The sequence below is a fragment of the Lynx canadensis genome, chromosome C1 (assembly GCF_007474595.2).
Source record: "Lynx canadensis isolate LIC74 chromosome C1, mLynCan4.pri.v2, whole genome shotgun sequence".
In the NCBI taxonomy this organism is placed as follows: domain Eukaryota; kingdom Metazoa; phylum Chordata; class Mammalia; order Carnivora; family Felidae; genus Lynx; species Lynx canadensis.
The window spans coordinates 93,128,990-93,147,316 of NC_044310.1; the positions used below are offsets into that span (position 1 = coordinate 93,128,990).

Consider the following 18,327-nt stretch of genomic DNA (forward strand, 5'->3'; position numbering starts at 1 on the left):
GCTCTGATGCCTTTCGAAACTGTGACTGTTCTACTTTATTATCGCATTTGGGTTCAGTGACCTGGTGGAGTAGGAAAAGCATGTACATGCTATTCCCATTTAGAAACACAGAAATATGATCCTCACATTAATAAACAAATTAGCATCAAAATCAGCTAGAGCTCAGGAGTCCTACTCACAGCCTGATAACCAATCATTTTGAGTGAAGCAAGACTCACCATTTCCCAACGAATTTGGTCCTGTTTCCTGAGCTAAGGGGAGACCTCAGGATCTGTCTTACCCTCAGTGATGGGGATTGTGGAGAAAGCCTTGGCTCAGCTGGAGTAGGGAGGTCATGAATGAAGAACTGCCCTCAGGACCTTCCAGTCCAAAGGAAGAGGTGGGGTAAATTCACAGAGAAGCAGCTGAATTGAAGGAACACTGTGCTAGTGCTGGAGAATTCAAAGCTGTTTAAAACCTACCCTCCACCCCTGGTAGGAAAGACCATTATAAACACATTTAACTGTCAGACTGAAAAATTCTGTAGAAGAAAGGAGGGAGCAACTAAAATGAACAGACTTGCAACAGAGAAGCAGAACAACAATAGAAACAGAGGTAAGGCATTTTGGGGAGAGGAAAGAAAGCATGAGAGAATGCATGGAGGCCCGAGGTGCAACGTGTGCTCTGGGAAGACTGGGAAATGAGATGTGACTGGTGGGGCAGGAGAGGGAAAGGTGTAGGGAAAGGTGCGTGGAGAGGAGGGCTGGGGGAGGACAACAAAGGGGCATTGGGGCTAGCCAGTGAGGGCCTGGAATGACAGGGCATGGCTAGAGCCATTTGAATACTTACAAACTAGTATGGGTGGATGCAGCTGTATGGAGTTGTAAACAATGCTGGGGGACAGGTTGCTCGGACAAGCTGAGAAACCAGAACCGAGTAGCTTGGTTCCAGAAGGATCTAAGCATAGGGGATGCTTTGGGAAACTGTTCTGGCCAAGGATCTTTGTGAGGCTGGAGGTGTTCTCTCCAGAGTCCGGTGTCTGCAGAGTGGTCTGGCCTAGTGGGGAGGCTGACATCACAAGTGAGCTGCGGGCCAGGGGCTAAGAGAAGCCTTCTTCAGAGAATTAAGTAGCATACTTGAGTGGGGGCCTGGGGTTCAGGGAGGGCCATTTAAGGAACCATCTGGTGAATAGAGTAGGAGGGAGGGAGCTGTATTTAGAGCTAGGGAAGATCTCAGAGGCTCAAAGACAACATTATGGCCCCTACATGAAAGAAGCTGGAGGCCAAAGAGGATGACTCACTCCTTCACTTTCCAAACTGTTTTTGCGTAGACGGTGAACCCCGCTTAGATTCTTACTGGTGTTGTGTAGGTGGAGAGATCGATGCTTAGCTGTAGTCAGGACACACTTCCTAGCAGGCACTGTGTACCAAATGGCCTGGAAATAGGGGAGGGTTGTGGGGTGAAGGGTGTGTTGCAGATGGGACTAGGGAGGAGCATGAAGGGACTAGTGAACCGGTTTGCCTGGGTAGGGTGGAGGGCAGGGATTGCCACCTATGGGCTGGTTAGGTAAGTAGGTCCGGATTAAGGGAGAATCTGAATGAGACCTAGCCCAATGCAAGATACCGCCCCTTAAAACTATGTCAAAATATGCATTTTATCAGAGTACAGTTGACATTCTACATGGTTACCTGCTGCTTGATTTTTAATTTTGAGATTTATTTTGTCATTCATTGTTGAGAGCCCAACAGCTTCAAGATTCCTAAAGATCCCAAGACCAATTTAGTCTGGGATTAAGACCCAGGAGGGTCTGTTGGGAGTGGGGTGTGGAGGCTGTTACAGATTTGTTTGTTGTTTCCTATTCCCTTGATTTATATAAAAGTAATGGCTATGCATGGTAGACAATTTTTTAAATGCAGTTAAGTATAAAGAAGGAAATATAATTCCCAATTCTACCACCCACAGATAATCATTTGTAAACTTTTTGGTGTGTCTGTTTTCTATGCATATATGTCATATAATTAGGGCCATACTGTATGTACAGATTTTTACATTCATTTTTTTGAAACCAAGCTTTACATTGTAAACATTTCCACCTCATTAAGAAATTCTCCAAGAACAATTTTTAATTGTTGTATTTCATTGCATGCATATGACAAAATTTAAACATTTCCCTATTGTTGGACCTTTATGTTTCCAGCCTTTCTATATGATAAACATTGCAGTGATGAACAAATTCGTGCATATTTTTCTGGCAGCTCTTTAGAAGAACAATTTCCTGAAAGTGGAATTACTAGGTTAAATAATAGGAACTTTGGAAAGACTCTTGATTATGTATTACCAAATGGCTTTCAGAAAGATTATGTTGATGTTCGTGTCCAGTAGTGTATGTGTGTCCCATCTCACTACACCCTTGCGTGTATTAGGATTTTTTCCCCTTAATCTTTGCTAAGTTGATGGGTAAACATCGTTATTTCCTTTGTTTTATTGGTTTGATTGCTTCTTTGTGAGGTGAATTCCCCCACCGCCATGTTTATGGAGGCCATAGTTTTTTGAGTTTGCCCAGGGTAAGGAGGAGCAGCAGGCAGAGATCAATAGATGTGACACCAGATACACACAGATAGTAGGGTCCAGGGTCCAGAATCCAGCTTGGGGAGAGGTGGGGGAGGCAGAGTTTGGGAAGGAATTTGGCTGTAGGGGAGAACTGGGAGGAGCTGGACAAACAGCATTAATACAACTGGGTGTGGGGAACAAAGGGCTCCCACAGGTGGAGAAATAGGGAAAAGATTAATTACTGCTAATACACTTGATTATGTTTAGTGAAGTCTTAGCTCCCCCCCCTTCCCCCCCATTCCCTTTAGGTAGGATTCTGTGTTACTTGGGAGTGGGGGTGCTGGCTGGGTGGGGTGTCTGCAGTTCTCCAAACATCCCAACTCCACTTCTTTCTAGGCCGCCAAGAGAATCATCACCATATGAGGTTGTCAACAGGGAACCAAGGACAAGGACATAGCAATGATAAGATGCAGACAATAACTGAGTAGTAACTACAGGCCAGGCACTGCTCTAAGCACTTAATTTATATTAACTCATTTATCCTAACGACCACTATACAAAGCAGGGTCTCTTACAGTCATTTTCCAGAGGAAATAGGAGCACAGAGAGTCCAGTAACTTCCCCGTCAATCACAAAGTAGGTGGAAGAGTCTGGAATTGAACCCAGGCATTCTGGCTACAGAGCCTAAGCTTTTAACCAATAAATACGTAAGTAAATGTAGGAAGGAGAGCCTGGATTGCAGGACACACCCTGTTTATCTATGCCTGCCAGAAGAAAGCAGAGGACCCGGAATGAGAATGCCCAGGAATGACTTCTAAAAGTGAATGAATGGGGGTGCCTGGCTGGCTCAGTTGGTGGAGCTTGTGGCTCTTGATCTTGGGGTTGTGAGTTCGAGCCCTACCTTTGGTGTAGAGATTACTTAAAAATAAAATCTTAAAAAACAAAATGAATGAGTCCTGAGACAATACTAGTTATCTTTTATGGGCCATCGACTTTGTGCCAGGCATCGTGCAAAGGTGCTTAACGTTTCATGCTCAGAACAACTCCCTTGAGTGCAATTACACCGCCCCATTTCACTGATGAGGAAGCTGACGCACAACGCTTGCCCAAGACCCGCCTGGCTAACTGCGGAGTGGCGGCTGCCCACGTGGCGAGGGGAAGAGGAACACGGCGGGGGCGGGGCCTGCCCGGAGGGGGCGGGGCCTCGGGCACAGCGGGGCCTGGGGCTGCTGAGACGCCCTGAGGCGCTGGCTAGGCTTCGGTGGGGTCGCACCTGTTGCGTGACTCCACCACAGTCCAGCTACGATAGTCCGATCCTGAACACCCAGAGAGTGTTGAGAGAAGCACAGACGAGTTCCGGGTCCTGCTCTCTGGGGAGCACGTGGCCTGCTCGCCTCCTGAGCAGACAGCTGGAAGTCGGGACTCCCTGGGGTCTTCGAGGCTAGTTCAGCGGCAGAGGTCCGTCGAGGTCCGTCTCCCGCCTGCGGGCCATTTTGAAAGACTGCCTTACTTCTTCCGTCTCGGTGCCAGAGCCAGGGATCCTTGGAGCGACTTGGCCAGGGTCTGGGTTCAGCCCTCCTCCCCTCCCTTGCGACCCCAGCTTCCCGGTTGTGCGGACCCTGGCGGGCAGTCTCCCACATACCCCTCCGGGTTCCGGCAGTATGGCCTCAGGTGAGTGTCTGTGCCTGTGTCGGGGGGAGGGTCTCTGGGACAGAGAAGTACATGGCCAGGGAGACAAGAGGGTGGGGGTCTCAGCACAGTCTGCAGACCTAGAGAAGGTGGCCGTCTCCTCCTGGGGCGGGCCTGGGAAAGCAGAACCTGAGTGCGGAAAAGACAGAAAAGTCAGAAGTCGCTGGGTCTCTTTTCCAGACCCCCCAGAGACGCCCCTGCTTCCTGGCCTCTCTGCCTTCCTAGAAGGTAGCGCCTGCCGACCAGTGGAATTTTCCCAAGACAGGCTCCTCCCTACTGGGTTGGGATTCTCTGTTCTACCCCATCCTCCCAGAGCTGGGCTACCCCTGGGGCTGGGAGTCTGACGGAGAAGAGAAAAGGGGACTGTGTCCCAGAGGGGCTGGGTTTTCACGGAGCATGCCTGCTCTGAGAGAAGTGTGTTCTGAGCTTAGGGGAGCTGGCGCTGGATTCCTGTTTATTATGATTTTTTTCTCCCATGCTGGCTGGACCAGCTAGCGGGGACTTTGACTCCTTTGCCCCAGATCCCTGACAAGGGGCAAGGGCTCTGAAGGGGTCAGTGGAGTGCTAAGGGCTGGCCCTTCCCCATCTTGTTTGCTCACCTCCATCCCCCCAGGCCCAGCACCCATCCGTCGCGTCACTCCGGGGTCTGAGGAGGGAAGGGAAGGGATAAGAGGCGGGGATGGAGGTCCCCCTCCCCGAGGTTGCCTAGACAACATCAGAAATCGTGGCCAGGGCCTCTTCCGCCTGCGGGGCTTCTGCTTCCTGCATCAGTCACTCCCGCTGGGGGCGGGGCGGAGGAAGGGGTTGGATGTGGCAGAGCCAGGCCCAGCTGGTGCGGCTCAGACTCCCCCCGCCATCTCCGCGGCGCGAGCCATGGCATCCAACCCATCTGGCGCCGGCAGTCCCAAGGCCAAATATCCCTTTAAGAAGCTGGCCAGCCTGCAGGCCTCCTCTGCAGTACCAGGTGAGTGTGTGCTTCCTGGCCTCAGCCACTGGCTCTACCCCACCACCGCTGGCCCTGGCTACTGGTCCCATCAGAGGGGGTGCCCCTTCTCCTGCACCCTCTCTGCGGTGGTGCCCCTTGTCCTCTATCCCAGGGACGGCTGGCCTGGGAGGTGGTGCAGAGAGGGCGGTGGGGTGGAAGATGACAGGTCTCTATGTTCTATGTTGGGGGTGCTGCCCTCTGTAATGAGGAGTGGGTGCGGGTGTGGGTGCAGCAAGAGGTGTGTTTGCACACGTGTCAGCATGTGGATGTGCTAAGACCGTTTGCATGTGGAGTGTGTGTGAATGGAGAGGGAGATGTGTGGGACTGACTGGTTTGTGGGCTGGCCACACTGCTGGCAGCTGTGGCTTTACCAGGCAGTCTCAGGCTGTCCTGTGGTTAGTGCCCCTTCCTAGGACCCCAGGTCCATATTCCCCTTCCTGGGGGGTCTGATGTTAGGGCACGCTTGTTGCTACCGGGCATCCCAGGGCTGGGGGCTCAACGGTATCTGTTATTTGCTGTTTGCTCTCTCCTGGTTTGTCTTGTGAGCTTCCTCATAAGTATGGGGTGTCCTCGGGCCAGGCCTGTTTGGGGGCTCAGCGGGGGCCACTGCCTGCCTGTGTGTGCTCCTACACCCTTTGGTTTGGCTCCTATTCTGATAGACATCTCTGCACCATTTGGAGCAGGCAGCGTGGAGTAGCTGTGCCCATCTCCCTGAGGGCTAGACTGCCTGAGTCTGTGCTTGCTGAGGGATATCTACCTGCTGTCTGCTGTCCCCAGGCTTCCTGACTAAGGAAGGACCGCCCCCATTTTGGTGACCTGGTCAAGCCAGTCTTTTCACCCCCTCCCCTCAGCAGCAGTCTGTACCTATAGCCTAATCATCCACCGCCTCTGTTTTCTTATGCCATTGAAGATCCTGACCTGAGGTCAGGAGTCCTGAGGGTCTGTGTTTTCTGTGTCCAGGTCTGGGCTATCCAGACAGTGTGTACCCTGGAGCTAGATCTGTACACCTTTGGGTGGTCACTCGGTGGGAGCATCTGATATCTATGGGTCAAAGCCTCGGACACCTCTCTGCCTACTAAGGCAGTCTTGGCAGTGAGCGAGGGGGCTCCAGGGCAGAGGGTAGATGAGGTGACAAGATCTTGGAGTTGATGGGAGCAGTCCCTTCTGGCTTTTGGTGGACTCCGCTTGCGTGTGTGTGTGTGTGTGTGTGTGTGTGTGTGTGTGTGTGTGTTGCAGTGGCACAGACTCAGGGGATGGGATTAGCAGACAGGCAGCTGGGTCTTCTAGGCCTGGCCTCAGGGAGTATATACCTCTAGTGAACCCCAGCAGCCCTGTGCAGGGGCTTGCAGCCTCGACGAACGGCTCTGGCTGCTGGAACCTGTCCTGGTGTCCCCTGCATTTCAGTGTAGATCTTAGGCCACCCTGATAAGAGAGGAAGTTGAGATTAGGACCTTGGATTCAGCTCTTGCTGACCTGATAGAGACCAGCCCCGGAGGTCTGTGGTCGGCCTCTCCTGCAGGGGGCTAGAATGGTGAGGAGCTGTGTAGGATCAAGGTTTTGGGGCAGGCAAGAACCTTGAGCTCTGTCTTACACCCTGTGTGTGGAACAAGTGCCCATCTTTCTTTCCTCTTCCTGCTCTGCCCTCTTCCAAGTATGAGATTGTGTCTCCCCCACCCCCCACACCCGTCTCCACCCCATCAAGTTCTGTCCTCTTTGCTGCCATTCACTGCTTGGTTGTTTTGGTCTGAGCTGGGCCTCTCACCCTCTCTAGTAGGTGGGAAAGTGAGAGGTGTGTTGGAGGGCCCCCGGAGTTCATAATCACAGATTATGGTGTTTTACAGAACACTTGCAGAAACGTATCTCTTTGAGCCTTATGGCAGTTTGTGGCTAGGCAGGGCAGGACTCACTTATCACCCCATTATTATAGGACCTGAGGCCTCTGGGAGGCAGAGACATGCTATAAGTGGGAACAGTCAGACTCAAGTTCTCCAAATTCTAGTCCCTTATCTCCCACGCTTCTCCTGGATGGTTTGTCCCCAGTGATAAGCTTGAAACGGGGGTTTAGGTCTGGGCAGCTGTGAACCAGCCCCCCTGGGCAGCAGAGAAACTCAGTAACTGGTCCCTACTTGGAGTGAGTCACTTCTCTTACTGCCACCCAACTTCTCTCCCTAGAAGAGGCTTTGTTTGTCTCAAGGAACCCCATAGTCAGGGGACCCAGGGGACTGTGGGGAGCAAAACAAGGCCTCTGGGCAGATGAAGCTGGCCTGGGGCTGTTGTGTTTGGAAATGAGGGCTGCTCACCCCTACCTCTCTCCCCTCCTACCCTTTGGCCAGCAGGGCCCTACCCACTCACTATCCCCCATGGTAGTGCATTTTAAGGAGGCTTGGCCTCTCCCAGCCAGACTGCCCAGCCCTTATCAGCCTACCCTGGTCCACCCCCTTGGGGGCTCCACTTTAGGCTGGGCCCTGGTACTGTAGAGGTTAAGGCCCTGTTCACTTCTCCAGTTCCTCTCATTTCCCAACTCTGATGCTTCTTTCCTTGATTTCTGGCTCCCCTGGGCTTCCCTAGCCCCCTGCTTGCTGTCATCCTAGGGTCTCCCCTGCATGTTGCTGCACTTGGTACAGCCCGTGCCGGCCCCTTGAGCTGTCCTGGGGGACTGGCTACAGCTCCACTCAGCAAACAAGCGGGCCAGGGGCACAGGGCTTTGGCTGGAGCTGCCTGAACTCTGCAGGTAGGACCCAGGCAGGCACCGGGGAGAGCAGAGGCTGGGTCCTGGATCTGGTGCAGGCACCTCCTCTTCCCTTTGTCCAGCCTTGGGACCCAACTCTGGGGGATCTTGAAGTGGGTCCACAGACTTTAAAGCATGCTACCTGGGCAGAGCCTCCAATCTGTCCCTGAGACGCGGTAGAGAGGGGAAAGGAGGCTGCTGGAAGGGAATATCCTTCAGAGCTGGCTGGGAAAGCCCAGTTGGGTGTGAAGAGCTTCCTGGTGGGGAGGGTGGGGCTGGTGAGCCCAAGGAGGGTCCTTCAGGGTTGGCTGGGAGCTCAGGCAGCCCCTGTAGACTAGCAGCTTCAAGGCCTTTAGTGCCAGCCTCCTGGTGGTACAGCTGAGGAGTTCTGTCCTCCATGTGGAGAGGCCCTGGCTTCTGACACTCCCTTCCCCAGGCCCTCCCTGGGGCCTCCGGCCCAGATCCTGGGGCCTCCGAGTGGCGCAGACTGTTTGTGGCAGCTCCCTTTGGAGGGGCAGCCAGCAGTGGGAGGGGCGGGCCGGGGCCAGGCCACATCTTGGCAGCCTTGGGGTCCTGGGGGAGAAGGCAGGCCACTGGGGAGGAGGTAGGGTTACTGCTGCCAACCAGGTCCTCCACTTCCTCTCCTCCTCTTCCCTTAGGGTCTGGTCTCCAGTTCAGAGCTAAGTGGCAGCTGTGACTTGCCTGTGCTGTGTAGGTCTGGGTTATCAGGTGCAGGCCCTGGTTTCTTGAGGAGGATTCCTGAGGCCAGGGGCAGGTCTGCTCCTGGCCTGGCCGGCCTGGAAGCTGTGGGCTGGGGATTGCTAGCATGACCACCGGGTCCTTAATGAGCACTGTGTGTGTGTGTGTGTGTGTGTGTGTGTGTGTGTGTGTGTGTACGTGTGCCTGCCTGCACGGGGTCTCCTGCTTACCGAGGCAGCGGTTTCTAGTCCAGGATTTAGAGTCTTATTCCTGGAGTGAGGGAATCCACTTGCTCTAGGGGCAGACTCAGGACCCCCACTCCTGAGCCTGGAATGCTTGAGGGGCCCTGTGCTAGATTGTGAGGGTGAGGTCCTTTGGGAGCCACACGCAGGCCCATTCCTCAGTCTCTGAGGGGGGACTGCCCACTTTCCAAGCCCTGGCCTCTCTCTGGGGCAGGCCTGGGGCCTGTGGGGACCCAGTGCTTCTAGTGCGCACAGGCCCTGCCCTCCACCCTTTGACCCTGACATCACTGTCTCCACAGAGGCTCGGGGTGGGCTGGGGGCCCCTCCGCTGCAGTCTGCCCGATCCCTGCCAGGCCCTGCCCCCTGCCTCAAGCACTTCCCACTCGACCTACGCACGTCTATGGATGGCAAATGCAAGGAGATCGCCGAGGTATCGCCTGGCACCTCACCCTGTGTCCCTCCACCGCTGTCCCCATGCCCTGTCTCTGCTCCCCACACCCCTCCATCTCAGCTGTCCCCTTACTTCACGCTTGGCTGTGCCCTGATCCCTAGCCTCTCCCAGGTACCTCCAGCTCCTGCTGCCCTTACCCCATCCCTAGACTCGGCAAGTGAGGGCCCGGCGGCTGAGGGCTAGGCCACACTGACCCTTCCTTCCCTCCCACCAGGAGCTGTTCAGCCGCTCCCTGGCTGAGAGCGAGCTCCGTAGTGCCCCGTACGAGTTCCCTGAGGAGAGCCCCATTGAGCAGCTGGAGGAGCGGAGGCAGCGCCTGGAGAGGCAGATCAGCCAGGATGTCAAGTAAGCCCCCAGCCCCAGCTATGGCAGCTATGGGTTGGACCAGGCACAGTCAGCTGCAGGGGTGGGGGGGTGGGGCACAGCCCGGCAGCCACTGTTGTAGGGGGCACAGCCAGGTAGCAGTAGGAGAGGGCACAGCCTGACAGCTGTAGGGTTGGGGGTAGGGGGCACAGGGTAATCTGCCCAGTGTCCCTCCGTCTCTACTGGGACACTTTCAGAGCCCTGTCTCTGTCCCTCTCCCATCCTGTCCCTCTCTCTGGGGCCCACTAGGGAGCAGCATAGAGCAGCGGTCTGAAGCACAGGCTTTGGAGTTAGGCTGTTGAATTCTGGTTCTGTCTTCTACCCACCAGAGTGGCCTAGAACATGCTGCTCAACTTCTGGGTGTACTTTCTCATATCTAATGCGGGCAAGCCAGCACCCACAGTGCAGGGTTCTACAGCCCCACGAGGCCACGAGGAACAACATGTGCACGGCAGCCAGCACGGTTCGCGGACCTGGGAACAAGGGCCGTCTCTTGTCATCTGCCTGACCTCTTGCCCTTCTCACTTCTAGGCTGGAGCCAGATATCCTGCTTCGGGCCAAGCAAGATTTCCTGAAGACAGACAGTGAATCAGACTTCCAGTGAGGAGGGCAGAGGGGCACGGGGGATGTGGGGGTGTGGGGCCGGGGCCTGTCCCGCCGCTGGCTCCAGCCCCCTCCCTTCTACTCTCCCCCTGTAGGCTCTTCAAGGAGCAGAGCGAGGGGCAAGGTGACCGGGGCCTGCGGGACCGAGACGTGGTGCTAGAGCGGGAATTTCAGCGAGTCACCATCTCCGGCGAGGAGAAGTGTGGGGTCAGTGTGGTCAGGGCCTTGGGTCTCACTCCCCTCAATTCTACGGTGTTCCATTGGCCGGCTCCCCCAGCTTGGGAACTGGGTGGGCCTAGCGTGGGCATTTCTTGTTTCAAAAGCTGGAGGGGCAGAGGGTCTGGCTGTTAGCTAGTTGATGTGCTGTTTCTAGGGTCAAGGCCTTGGGGAAGAGGCGAGGGTGGGCCTGGTGTGGGTCTGAGACCAAGGAGAGTGACCCCATGTCCTTGTCTCCAGGTGCCATTCACAGACCTGCTGGATGCAGCCAAGAGTGTGGTGCGGGCACTTTTTATCCGGGAGAAGTACATGGCCCTGTCACTGCAGAGTTTTTGCCCTACCACCCGGCGGTATCTGCAGCAGCTGGCTGAGAAGCCTCTGGAGACACGGACCTATGAGCAGGGCCCTGACACCCCTGTGTCTGCTGGTGGGACCCCCCATTCGTGCCCTACTCTAAGTGCCCTGGCGTCCCAGGCTCCCTGAGCCTGGTGCCTAGAAACCTCCACCCTGCCTGCTTCTTCCCACCCGGGCTCATTCCAGCCTCTCGGTACATGGTGGGTGGAGTCAGGGGCAGGAGCTCTCGCCCTCTATGGGGCCCCTGGGCTGGGCAGTGGGTGGCCAGGAGGAGCCCTGGCCCTGACTCCACCCTCCCTACCCCTGTAGATGCCCCGGTGCACCCCCCTGCGCTGGAGCAGCACCCATATGAGCACTGTGAGCCGAGCACCATGCCTGGGGACCTGGGTTTGGGTCTGCGCATGGTGCAGGGCGTGGTGCACGTCTACACCCGCAGGGAAACTGATGATCAGTAAGCCGGTGTGGGGAGTGCTGGGGTGGGGGGAGCTGTATGGGGGCTGCATTGGCTTAGGGGGTTCCATGGGGCACGACGTGCTCTTCTCACCTAAGCTCTCACTGTGTATCAGTTGCTCAGAGATGGAGCTGCCGTACCCTGACCTGCAGGAATTTGTGGCAGATGTCAATGTGCTCATGGCCCTGATTATCAATGGCCCCATGTGAGTCCCTGCTCCCTTCCCAGCCTGGACTCTCCAGCCTCAGCCCTGCCCCAGTCACCTGCCACCATCTCTCACCCCTTCTCAGTCACTGAGTCCTAGACTTTCCCTCTGTCTTTTGCCCCCTGGGCAGTCTCAGTCCTGCACCCTCCCACCTCCTCCCTCTCTGCCTCCTTACCCAGGCCCTCCCCAGGTGCCTCTTTGTGTCCTAGAGCCCCTGCCGTGTTCTCTTCCTGCCCAGAAAGTCCTTCTGCTACCGTCGGCTACAGTACCTGAGCTCCAAGTTCCAGATGCACGTGCTGCTCAACGAGATGAAGGAGCTGGCCGCCCAGAAGAAGGTTCCACACCGAGACTTCTACAACATCCGCAAGGTGGGCCCCCACACCATGCCCGGTCCTGCACCCCTGCCTGGCCTCCCTTGCAGGGCCTGGACCCCCTGCCCAGCATTCCTTGTGCAGAGTCCTCTCCTAGCCCAAGCCCCAGGCTCTCTTGGCCTCCAGGGAACCCAGCAGCCCCGTTCCACCCCAGGTGGACACGCACATCCACGCCTCGTCCTGCATGAACCAGAAGCACCTGCTGCGCTTTATCAAACGGGCGATGAAGCGGCACCTGGAGGAGATTGTGCACGTGGAGCAGGGCCGCGAGCAGACGCTGCGGGAGGTCTTTGAGAGCATGAATCTCACTGCCTATGACCTGAGTGTGGACACGCTGGACATGCACGCGGTCTGTCCTGGTGGCACGGGGGCGGAGGGGTTGGGTCAGTATGTGAACCAGGGGCAGGGGTGACCTGGGCCTGCCTGTTTTCCCCAGGACAGAAACACCTTCCATCGCTTTGACAAGTTCAATGCCAAATACAACCCCATTGGGGAGTCTGTCCTCCGAGAGATCTTCATCAAAACCGACAACAGGGTCTCTGGAAAGTACTTTGCCCACATTATCAAGGTGAGGAGGAGTGGCTGCCAGGGCCCATGTGCAGGGGCAGCAGCCTTGAGCAGCCCTTCCCCAGACTGCGGGAGTCTGGTGTCGGGGAGGCAGGTGAGGAAGGTGGGTAAGAGGCATGAAGACATGTGACGGAGCACACACGGTGGGTGCAGAGACAGGGACGGTGGGAGCCTGAGTGTGATGGTTGCCCCATGTGTGTCTCTCAGGAGGTGATGTCAGACCTGGAGGAGAGCAAATACCAGAACGCGGAGCTGCGACTCTCCATCTACGGGCGCTCAAGGGACGAGTGGGACAAGCTGGCCAGTTGGGCCGTGAAGCACAAAGTACACTCCCCCAACGTGCGCTGGCTCGTGCAAGTGCCCCGCCTCTTGTGAGTGGCCCTTGGAGTGGGAGGGAGCGTGGGGGCCAGAGTTCCAGGGGCCAGGGCCTACCTCCTGCCCGCCGGGGATGGCTGACCCCCCCCCCCCCCCGTCCCAGCCAAGCCCTCTGAGTAGAAGAGGAACTGCCCAGTTCCACTCATGGTCTGTCCAGCCTGGCCCACCCAGTGTGGTTCAGAAGTGCTTCTTTGATTTCGGGCCAAGCTCTGGTGCCTACTGACCTGCACGTCCTGTGTGCGTACGTCCCGCCTGCAGTGACGTGTACCGTACCAAGGGCCAGCTGGCCAACTTCCAAGAGATGCTGGAGAACATCTTCCTGCCACTGTTTGAGGCCACTGTGCACCCTGCCAGCCACCCCGAGCTGCACCTCTTCTTGGAGCACGTGAGGGAGCGGCACAGGGCAGGGTGTGGGGAGGGTGGCTGGCCTCAGGTGCGGCTGTAGCTCTGGGCCTGACCCTGGGGTCCTGTGCCAGGTGGACGGCTTTGACAGTGTGGATGATGAGTCTAAGCCCGAGAATCACGTCTTCAACCTGGAGAGCCCTCTCCCCGAGGCTTGGGTGGAGGAGGACAATCCACCCTATGCCTACTACCTGTACTACACCTTTGCCAACATGGCCATGCTGAACCACCTGCGCAGGTGTGTGCTCCACCAGGGTAGGGTCTCTACTCCCCCCACTGTCTCTCCCGCTGCCCTGGCCTGGGGCCACCAGAGCCCTGACCCTCCTCCTGCCCCAACTCCTGGACCCAGTGCGTTCTTTCTGCGCCCTCAGGGCTCCATGGCTCAGCTCTCAGAGCCAAGAATCTGCCCCTGGCCCCTTGTCCCAGACCCACACGGTCACTGGGTGGGGGCTCAGGGGCCCAGGCTCGGGAGCTGACACTGTCTTCATGCCCCCAGGCAGAGGGGCTTCCACACATTTGTGCTGAGGCCGCACTGTGGGGAAGCCGGCCCCATCCACCACCTGGTGTCGGCCTTCATGCTGGCGGAGAACATCTCTCACGGGCTGCTTCTGCGTAAGGTCAGGGTGTGCACCTGCAGCCACCCCTCCCAATTGCTCACCTTCCTTTCAACCCTTTGGCCTCATCAGCAGCTTATCTTCCTTCCCACCAAACCCTCAGTTTGGACTCTGCCTCACCCCAGCCTCCACAGGGAGGCCCCAGCTTGGATTTTGGCCATAAATGACTCTTTGTACGTGAGGCTGAGCCCGGACTCCCCCATCTCCTCTTCCTGTGGCCTGTGCCCTCCAGAACCGGGTATCCTCCCCAGCCCTGAGGCCTTCTGACAGGTCCTCCCTCCCTGTTGCCTGCCCAGGCCCCAGTCCTGCAGTACCTGTATTACCTGGCCCAGATTGGCATCGCCATGTCCCCACTCAGCAATAACAGCCTCTTCCTCAGCTATCACCGGAACCCGCTACCTGAGTACCTGTCTCGTGGTCTCATGGTCTCGCTGTCCACTGACGATCCCCTGCAGTTCCACTTCACCAAGGTCAGAATCCGGAGGGCATCCAGGCCAGCTGTGGTTCTAGGCTGCAAAGGTCCCCCCATCCTTCCCCGCCCCCAACCTGGGCCTCAGGGCTGGTGCTGCCCCCTGCTGGTGGAGTGTGCAGCATGTCATGGCAAATTCCGGGGAGAGAGGGGCGCGGGTACAGGATGAGGGTAGGGGTGGGCAGGGATTGGGTGGCAGGCCCGGGTGCACCTGTCTGAGGGAAACTGGCCTGTGCAGGAGCCACTGATGGAGGAATATAGCATCGCTACCCAGGTGTGGAAGCTCAGCTCCTGCGACATGTGTGAGCTGGCACGCAACAGTGTGCTCATGAGCGGCTTCTCCCACAAGGTACCACAGCCACCCGCCCGGAACCTGGCAGACACCCTCTCCTCTCCTTCTCTGCATTTGGGGAGGTCCCAGGGGTGCTGGCCCTGGGATGGTTCAGGGCTGGGGCGTGGCCCCTGAAGGCCCTGCCTGATAACCGTGCCCACCGCAGGTGAAGAGCCACTGGCTGGGACCCAACTATACCAAGGAAGGCCCTGAGGGCAATGATATCCGCCGTACGAACGTGCCGGACATCCGTGTGGGCTACCGCTATGAGACCTTGTGCCAGGAGCTGGCGCTCATCACACAGGCTGTCCAGAGTGAGACGCTGGAGACCATCCCGGAGGAGGCTGGTATCACCACAAGCCCGGGGCCTCAGTGAGCTTGGCCCACACGGGGCCCCCTGCATCTCAGCACCTCGACCACGTTTCATTCTCAGACCCCTCCCACCCTGTTGTGTCTGCATGTGTCTGTTCTTCTTTGTTCTGTCCCGCATGTCTCCAGCCTGGATCTGTCCCTGTGCCACCTCTGTGAAAGTGGTGCCCAGAATCTGCTTTGCCCTTGTCTGGGCCTGAAGGCCCGGCTTTGCTGGCTGCCCTGCCAATGGCCCTGTCCCAGGACCCTCTGAAGCCTGGCTGTCCTGTGGGCATCTAAGTGTCCACAGGGGCTAGGGATGGTTGAGGGGGGCTGGCCCCTCTAGCCCTTGGGGTCCTGCCTGGGCAGATCTTGTCGTGTGTGTGTGTCCGGGGAGCAGTCAGGTGGGGCCCGTGCATACCTGCTGGGGGTCTGTGGAGCTCCAGCAGCTCTGTGGTGAGCACAGTTGGGCTGAACTCGGTCACAGCCTTCACTGCCTGGACTCGGGCCTCGGAGGTGCTGGACCACCGCCTCCACCAAGTCACTGCCTAGCAGCCTTCTCCGTCCTTCCTCCGGTCTACATGCTCCTCTGGTGTCAGCTTCCTGTGCCTCTGTGGGAGAGGGCAGCTGCCCTGTGTTGTATCTGGAGCCATTGCAGCTGGAGGGTCCTGAATTTGTCACCAGCCCTGGAGGTGGTATCCCCACTGTGATCCCCAGAGTTTTGACCACACCTGAATCCACTTGGTCCCCTGTGTTGTGTTCTGGACTGAGGTCTTTGCTGTGAAATGCAGTGTTTCATACAATCCCATCTTTCCTAGTGCATGAGAAATAAAGGTTATTTAAGTAACGAGGCGGGTGGGATGTCTATTGGGAGAGGGAGAGTCATGGTGGGGGTGGCTGAGAGTAGATCCAGGAGCATTGTGGGTAGAGGTACACAGCGAATCCTAAAGTGAGTGACTGGGCTTGGCCGATGTGTATTTGCGCACGTGGAAACTGATGAAGGAAGCTGGGTGGGAGGAGAGGTCCACCAGGGACCCATCTGCTGCCCCAGGCTCTCATCCAGCCTGCCCCCCCTGAAGTAGACACTTGACCCCAGGTCTAGGGCACACCCCTGTTGTACCACTTTGAGGGGGCCAGCATCCCCTTCCACCTCCTACTTCCTCACTTCCAGCCTTTTGGGACAGCCGGGTACATGTGGGAACATGTTATTTCCAAGCAGACCTGAGGCCAGTGGTTCTCGAACTTGGGACATCAGCTTGTTTAAAATGCCATGTCCAGGGACGCCTGGGTGGCTCAGTCAGTTAGGCGTCCGACTTCGGCTCAAGTCATGATCTCATAGCTCGTGAGTTCGAGCCCTGCATCGAGCTCTGTGCTGACAGCTCAGAGCCTGGAGCCTGCTTTGGATTCTGTCTCTCCCTCTCTCTCTACCCCTCCCCCGTTCACGCTCTGTCTCTCTCTTTCAAAGATAAATATTAAACATTTAAAAAAAAATAAACAAAATGCCATTTCCAGGTCCTACCCTCAGAGGTTCTGCCCATGGGTGGGAGGTGTGGCACAGACATATGCAAGCTCCCTGACACATTTTCTTAGAAGGGTTGGAGCAAGCCTGTGCCTTCAGAATCCAGGCTTAACCAATTTGGCTTCAGTCCATGTTCAATGCACAATCTCTGGACCACCTTCCAAGGCATAGAGGTTGCTGGAGTGTGTTGCCCAAGTAAAGGAGAAAAGTGGAATGTGCCCTGTGCTGCTCTGGGTCTTGGGTGAGTGACAGAGAAGCCTATAGATGCCGTTGCTGCTGAGTGGGGAGTGGATGGGCTTGCACTTCAGAAACAATTAGCCCTGGAACAGCGAGAGCGTGTGTAATCGAGGGCCTGGTGAGGGAGCAGGAGGCTGGCTTCCTCCCCTCCTGTTAGCTGGCTCTGCCCCAGCCCTGCCTCTCCTTTGGCAGACAGCGCATCTGCACCTCACCTGGGGCCTCTGGGCAGAAGCTCTCCTGATGCCCCTGGCTCCTGAGGGCCATTAGCCACCAGCCTCACTCCCAGACAAGGACAAGGGTCCATCAGTCTCTAGAAGGCGTCATTCGCTAGTTCATTCTATCCATTACACACGGTAAAATCGAATGTTAGAGCAGAGTGATGAGCAAGAGACTACCACTGTGGCTGATTTCTGGTTCAGGAAACAGGCTCAGGAGGTGCAAGTGGCCTGTGGCAGAACCTGGATTGGAAGCTAGGGAGCTCATGGTCTAGGGCTCCCCAACCCCACACTGGGTCTCGTCTACCCAAGGAACGATGCTTTTCCATATAACAGAATCCATTCCGTTTTCTCACTGCTGGTACATTCTGAGTGTGTGCTGAGGCCTAGCCCTAAGAATACTACCAATTTATTTAAAAAAAAAATTTTTTTTTTTAAATGTTTACTTCCTATTTTGAGAGAGAGAGACAGACACGGAGTGCAAGCAGGGGAGGGTCAGAGAGAGAGAGAGAGGGAGACATAGAATCCAAAGCAGGCTCTAGGATCTGAGCTGTCAGCACAGAGCCCAACATGGGGCTCAACCCCACGATGGTGAGATCATGACCTGAGGTGACATCAGACGCTTAACCGACTGAGCCACTCAAGTGCCCCAAGAATACTACCAATTTAAAGAATTTCTTAGCAACCTGTCCACTTTTTTAAAAAAATGACTTGTTTCTGGTTTTTTAGTTTCTCAGAAATTTCTCTTTTTAAACATTTACTGAGAGCAAGTAATTTTAAGACAGTAAGGCCTTAATAGTTTTTCCTATCTGAAAAAAATTTCATTTAGAGAAATTTGGAAAATCTAGAAAAATGGGAAGAAGAAAATCCATTCACAATCCACCAATTTCAACATACAGATCATCTGTCTGTGATCTATTTATGTATTTTGAATATATATATATATATATATATATATATATATATATATATATATTCCTTTAGGTTCTTTTCTAAAAAGGAATTTTTAAGTGGAGATCATAATATGTATAATTTTGTGTTCCTAAAATATTTTAATGTAAGTCCACATTTTATTAAAATATTCTTTATAAATACAGGCATACCTCAGGGATTTGGCGGGCTGGGTTCCAGACAACTATGAGGACTCGAATATCACAAAGTGAGTTGAATTAATTTTTGGTTTCCAAGTGCATATAGAAGTTATGTTTACACTATACTACAGTCTACTAAGTGTGCAATAGCATTATATCTAAGAAACAGACTACACACCTTAATTTAAAAATACTGCTAAAAAATGTTAACCATCATCTGAGCTTTCAGCAAGGCATCACCTTTTTGCTGGTGGAGGTTCTCACCTGGATGTT

The 18,327-nt window shown here is 55.5% G+C and overlaps 1 protein-coding gene and 1 long non-coding RNA gene across 5 annotated transcripts; one reads left to right on the top strand and one right to left on the bottom strand.

Annotated features, from left to right (window-relative positions):
• Positions 1–2,033: 2,033 nt before the first annotated feature.
• LOC115519983 lies at positions 2,034–4,912 on the bottom strand. Of its 2 annotated transcripts, XR_003970653.2 has the most exons (3): positions 4,818–4,903; positions 4,172–4,347; positions 2,034–4,010 (listed from the first exon to the last, which is right to left on the bottom strand). It is a non-coding gene; the product is annotated as an uncharacterized LOC115519983 (long non-coding RNA). The 2 variants fall into 2 exon arrangements; XR_003970652.2 differs by lacking the exon at positions 2,034–4,010 and having other exon boundaries at positions 4,098–4,347; positions 4,818–4,912.
• On the top strand, positions 3,722–15,840 carry AMPD2 (adenosine monophosphate deaminase 2). 3 transcript variants are annotated; one of them, XM_030323897.2, is made up of 18 exons: positions 3,722–4,200; positions 9,172–9,302; positions 9,538–9,668; positions 10,218–10,286; positions 10,385–10,496; positions 10,746–10,932; positions 11,169–11,310; positions 11,426–11,515; positions 11,754–11,883; positions 12,041–12,235; positions 12,323–12,454; positions 12,661–12,824; positions 13,087–13,213; positions 13,305–13,468; positions 13,727–13,847; positions 14,141–14,314; positions 14,552–14,662; positions 14,811–15,840. In XM_030323897.2, exons 1-18 carry the CDS (start codon positions 4,191–4,193, stop codon positions 15,018–15,020), a joined length of 2,400 nt encoding a protein of 799 aa, XP_030179757.1. In that variant the 5' UTR covers positions 3,722–4,190; the 3' UTR covers positions 15,021–15,840. The 3 variants fall into 3 exon arrangements, with proteins under 3 accessions (XP_030179757.1, XP_030179758.1, XP_030179756.1); XM_030323898.2 differs by lacking the exon at positions 3,722–4,200 and adding an exon at positions 4,930–5,182; XM_030323896.2 differs by lacking the exons at positions 3,722–4,200; positions 9,172–9,302 and adding an exon at positions 4,960–5,182.
• Positions 15,841–18,327: the final 2,487 nt, after the last annotated feature.

Bases quoted from the DNA above. Each gene is read 5' to 3' on its own strand.
- AMPD2 (XM_030323898.2), top strand. From the start codon at position 5,092: ATGGCATCCAACCCATCTGGCGCCGGCAGTCCCAAGGCCAAATATCCC. The intron at 11,311-11,425 runs GTAAGCCGGTGT...ACTGTGTATCAG, and splicing joins CGCAGGGAAACTGATGATCA to TTGCTCAGAGATGGAGCTGC. The intron at 11,884-12,040 runs GTGGGCCCCCAC...GTTCCACCCCAG, and splicing joins ACTTCTACAACATCCGCAAG to GTGGACACGCACATCCACGC.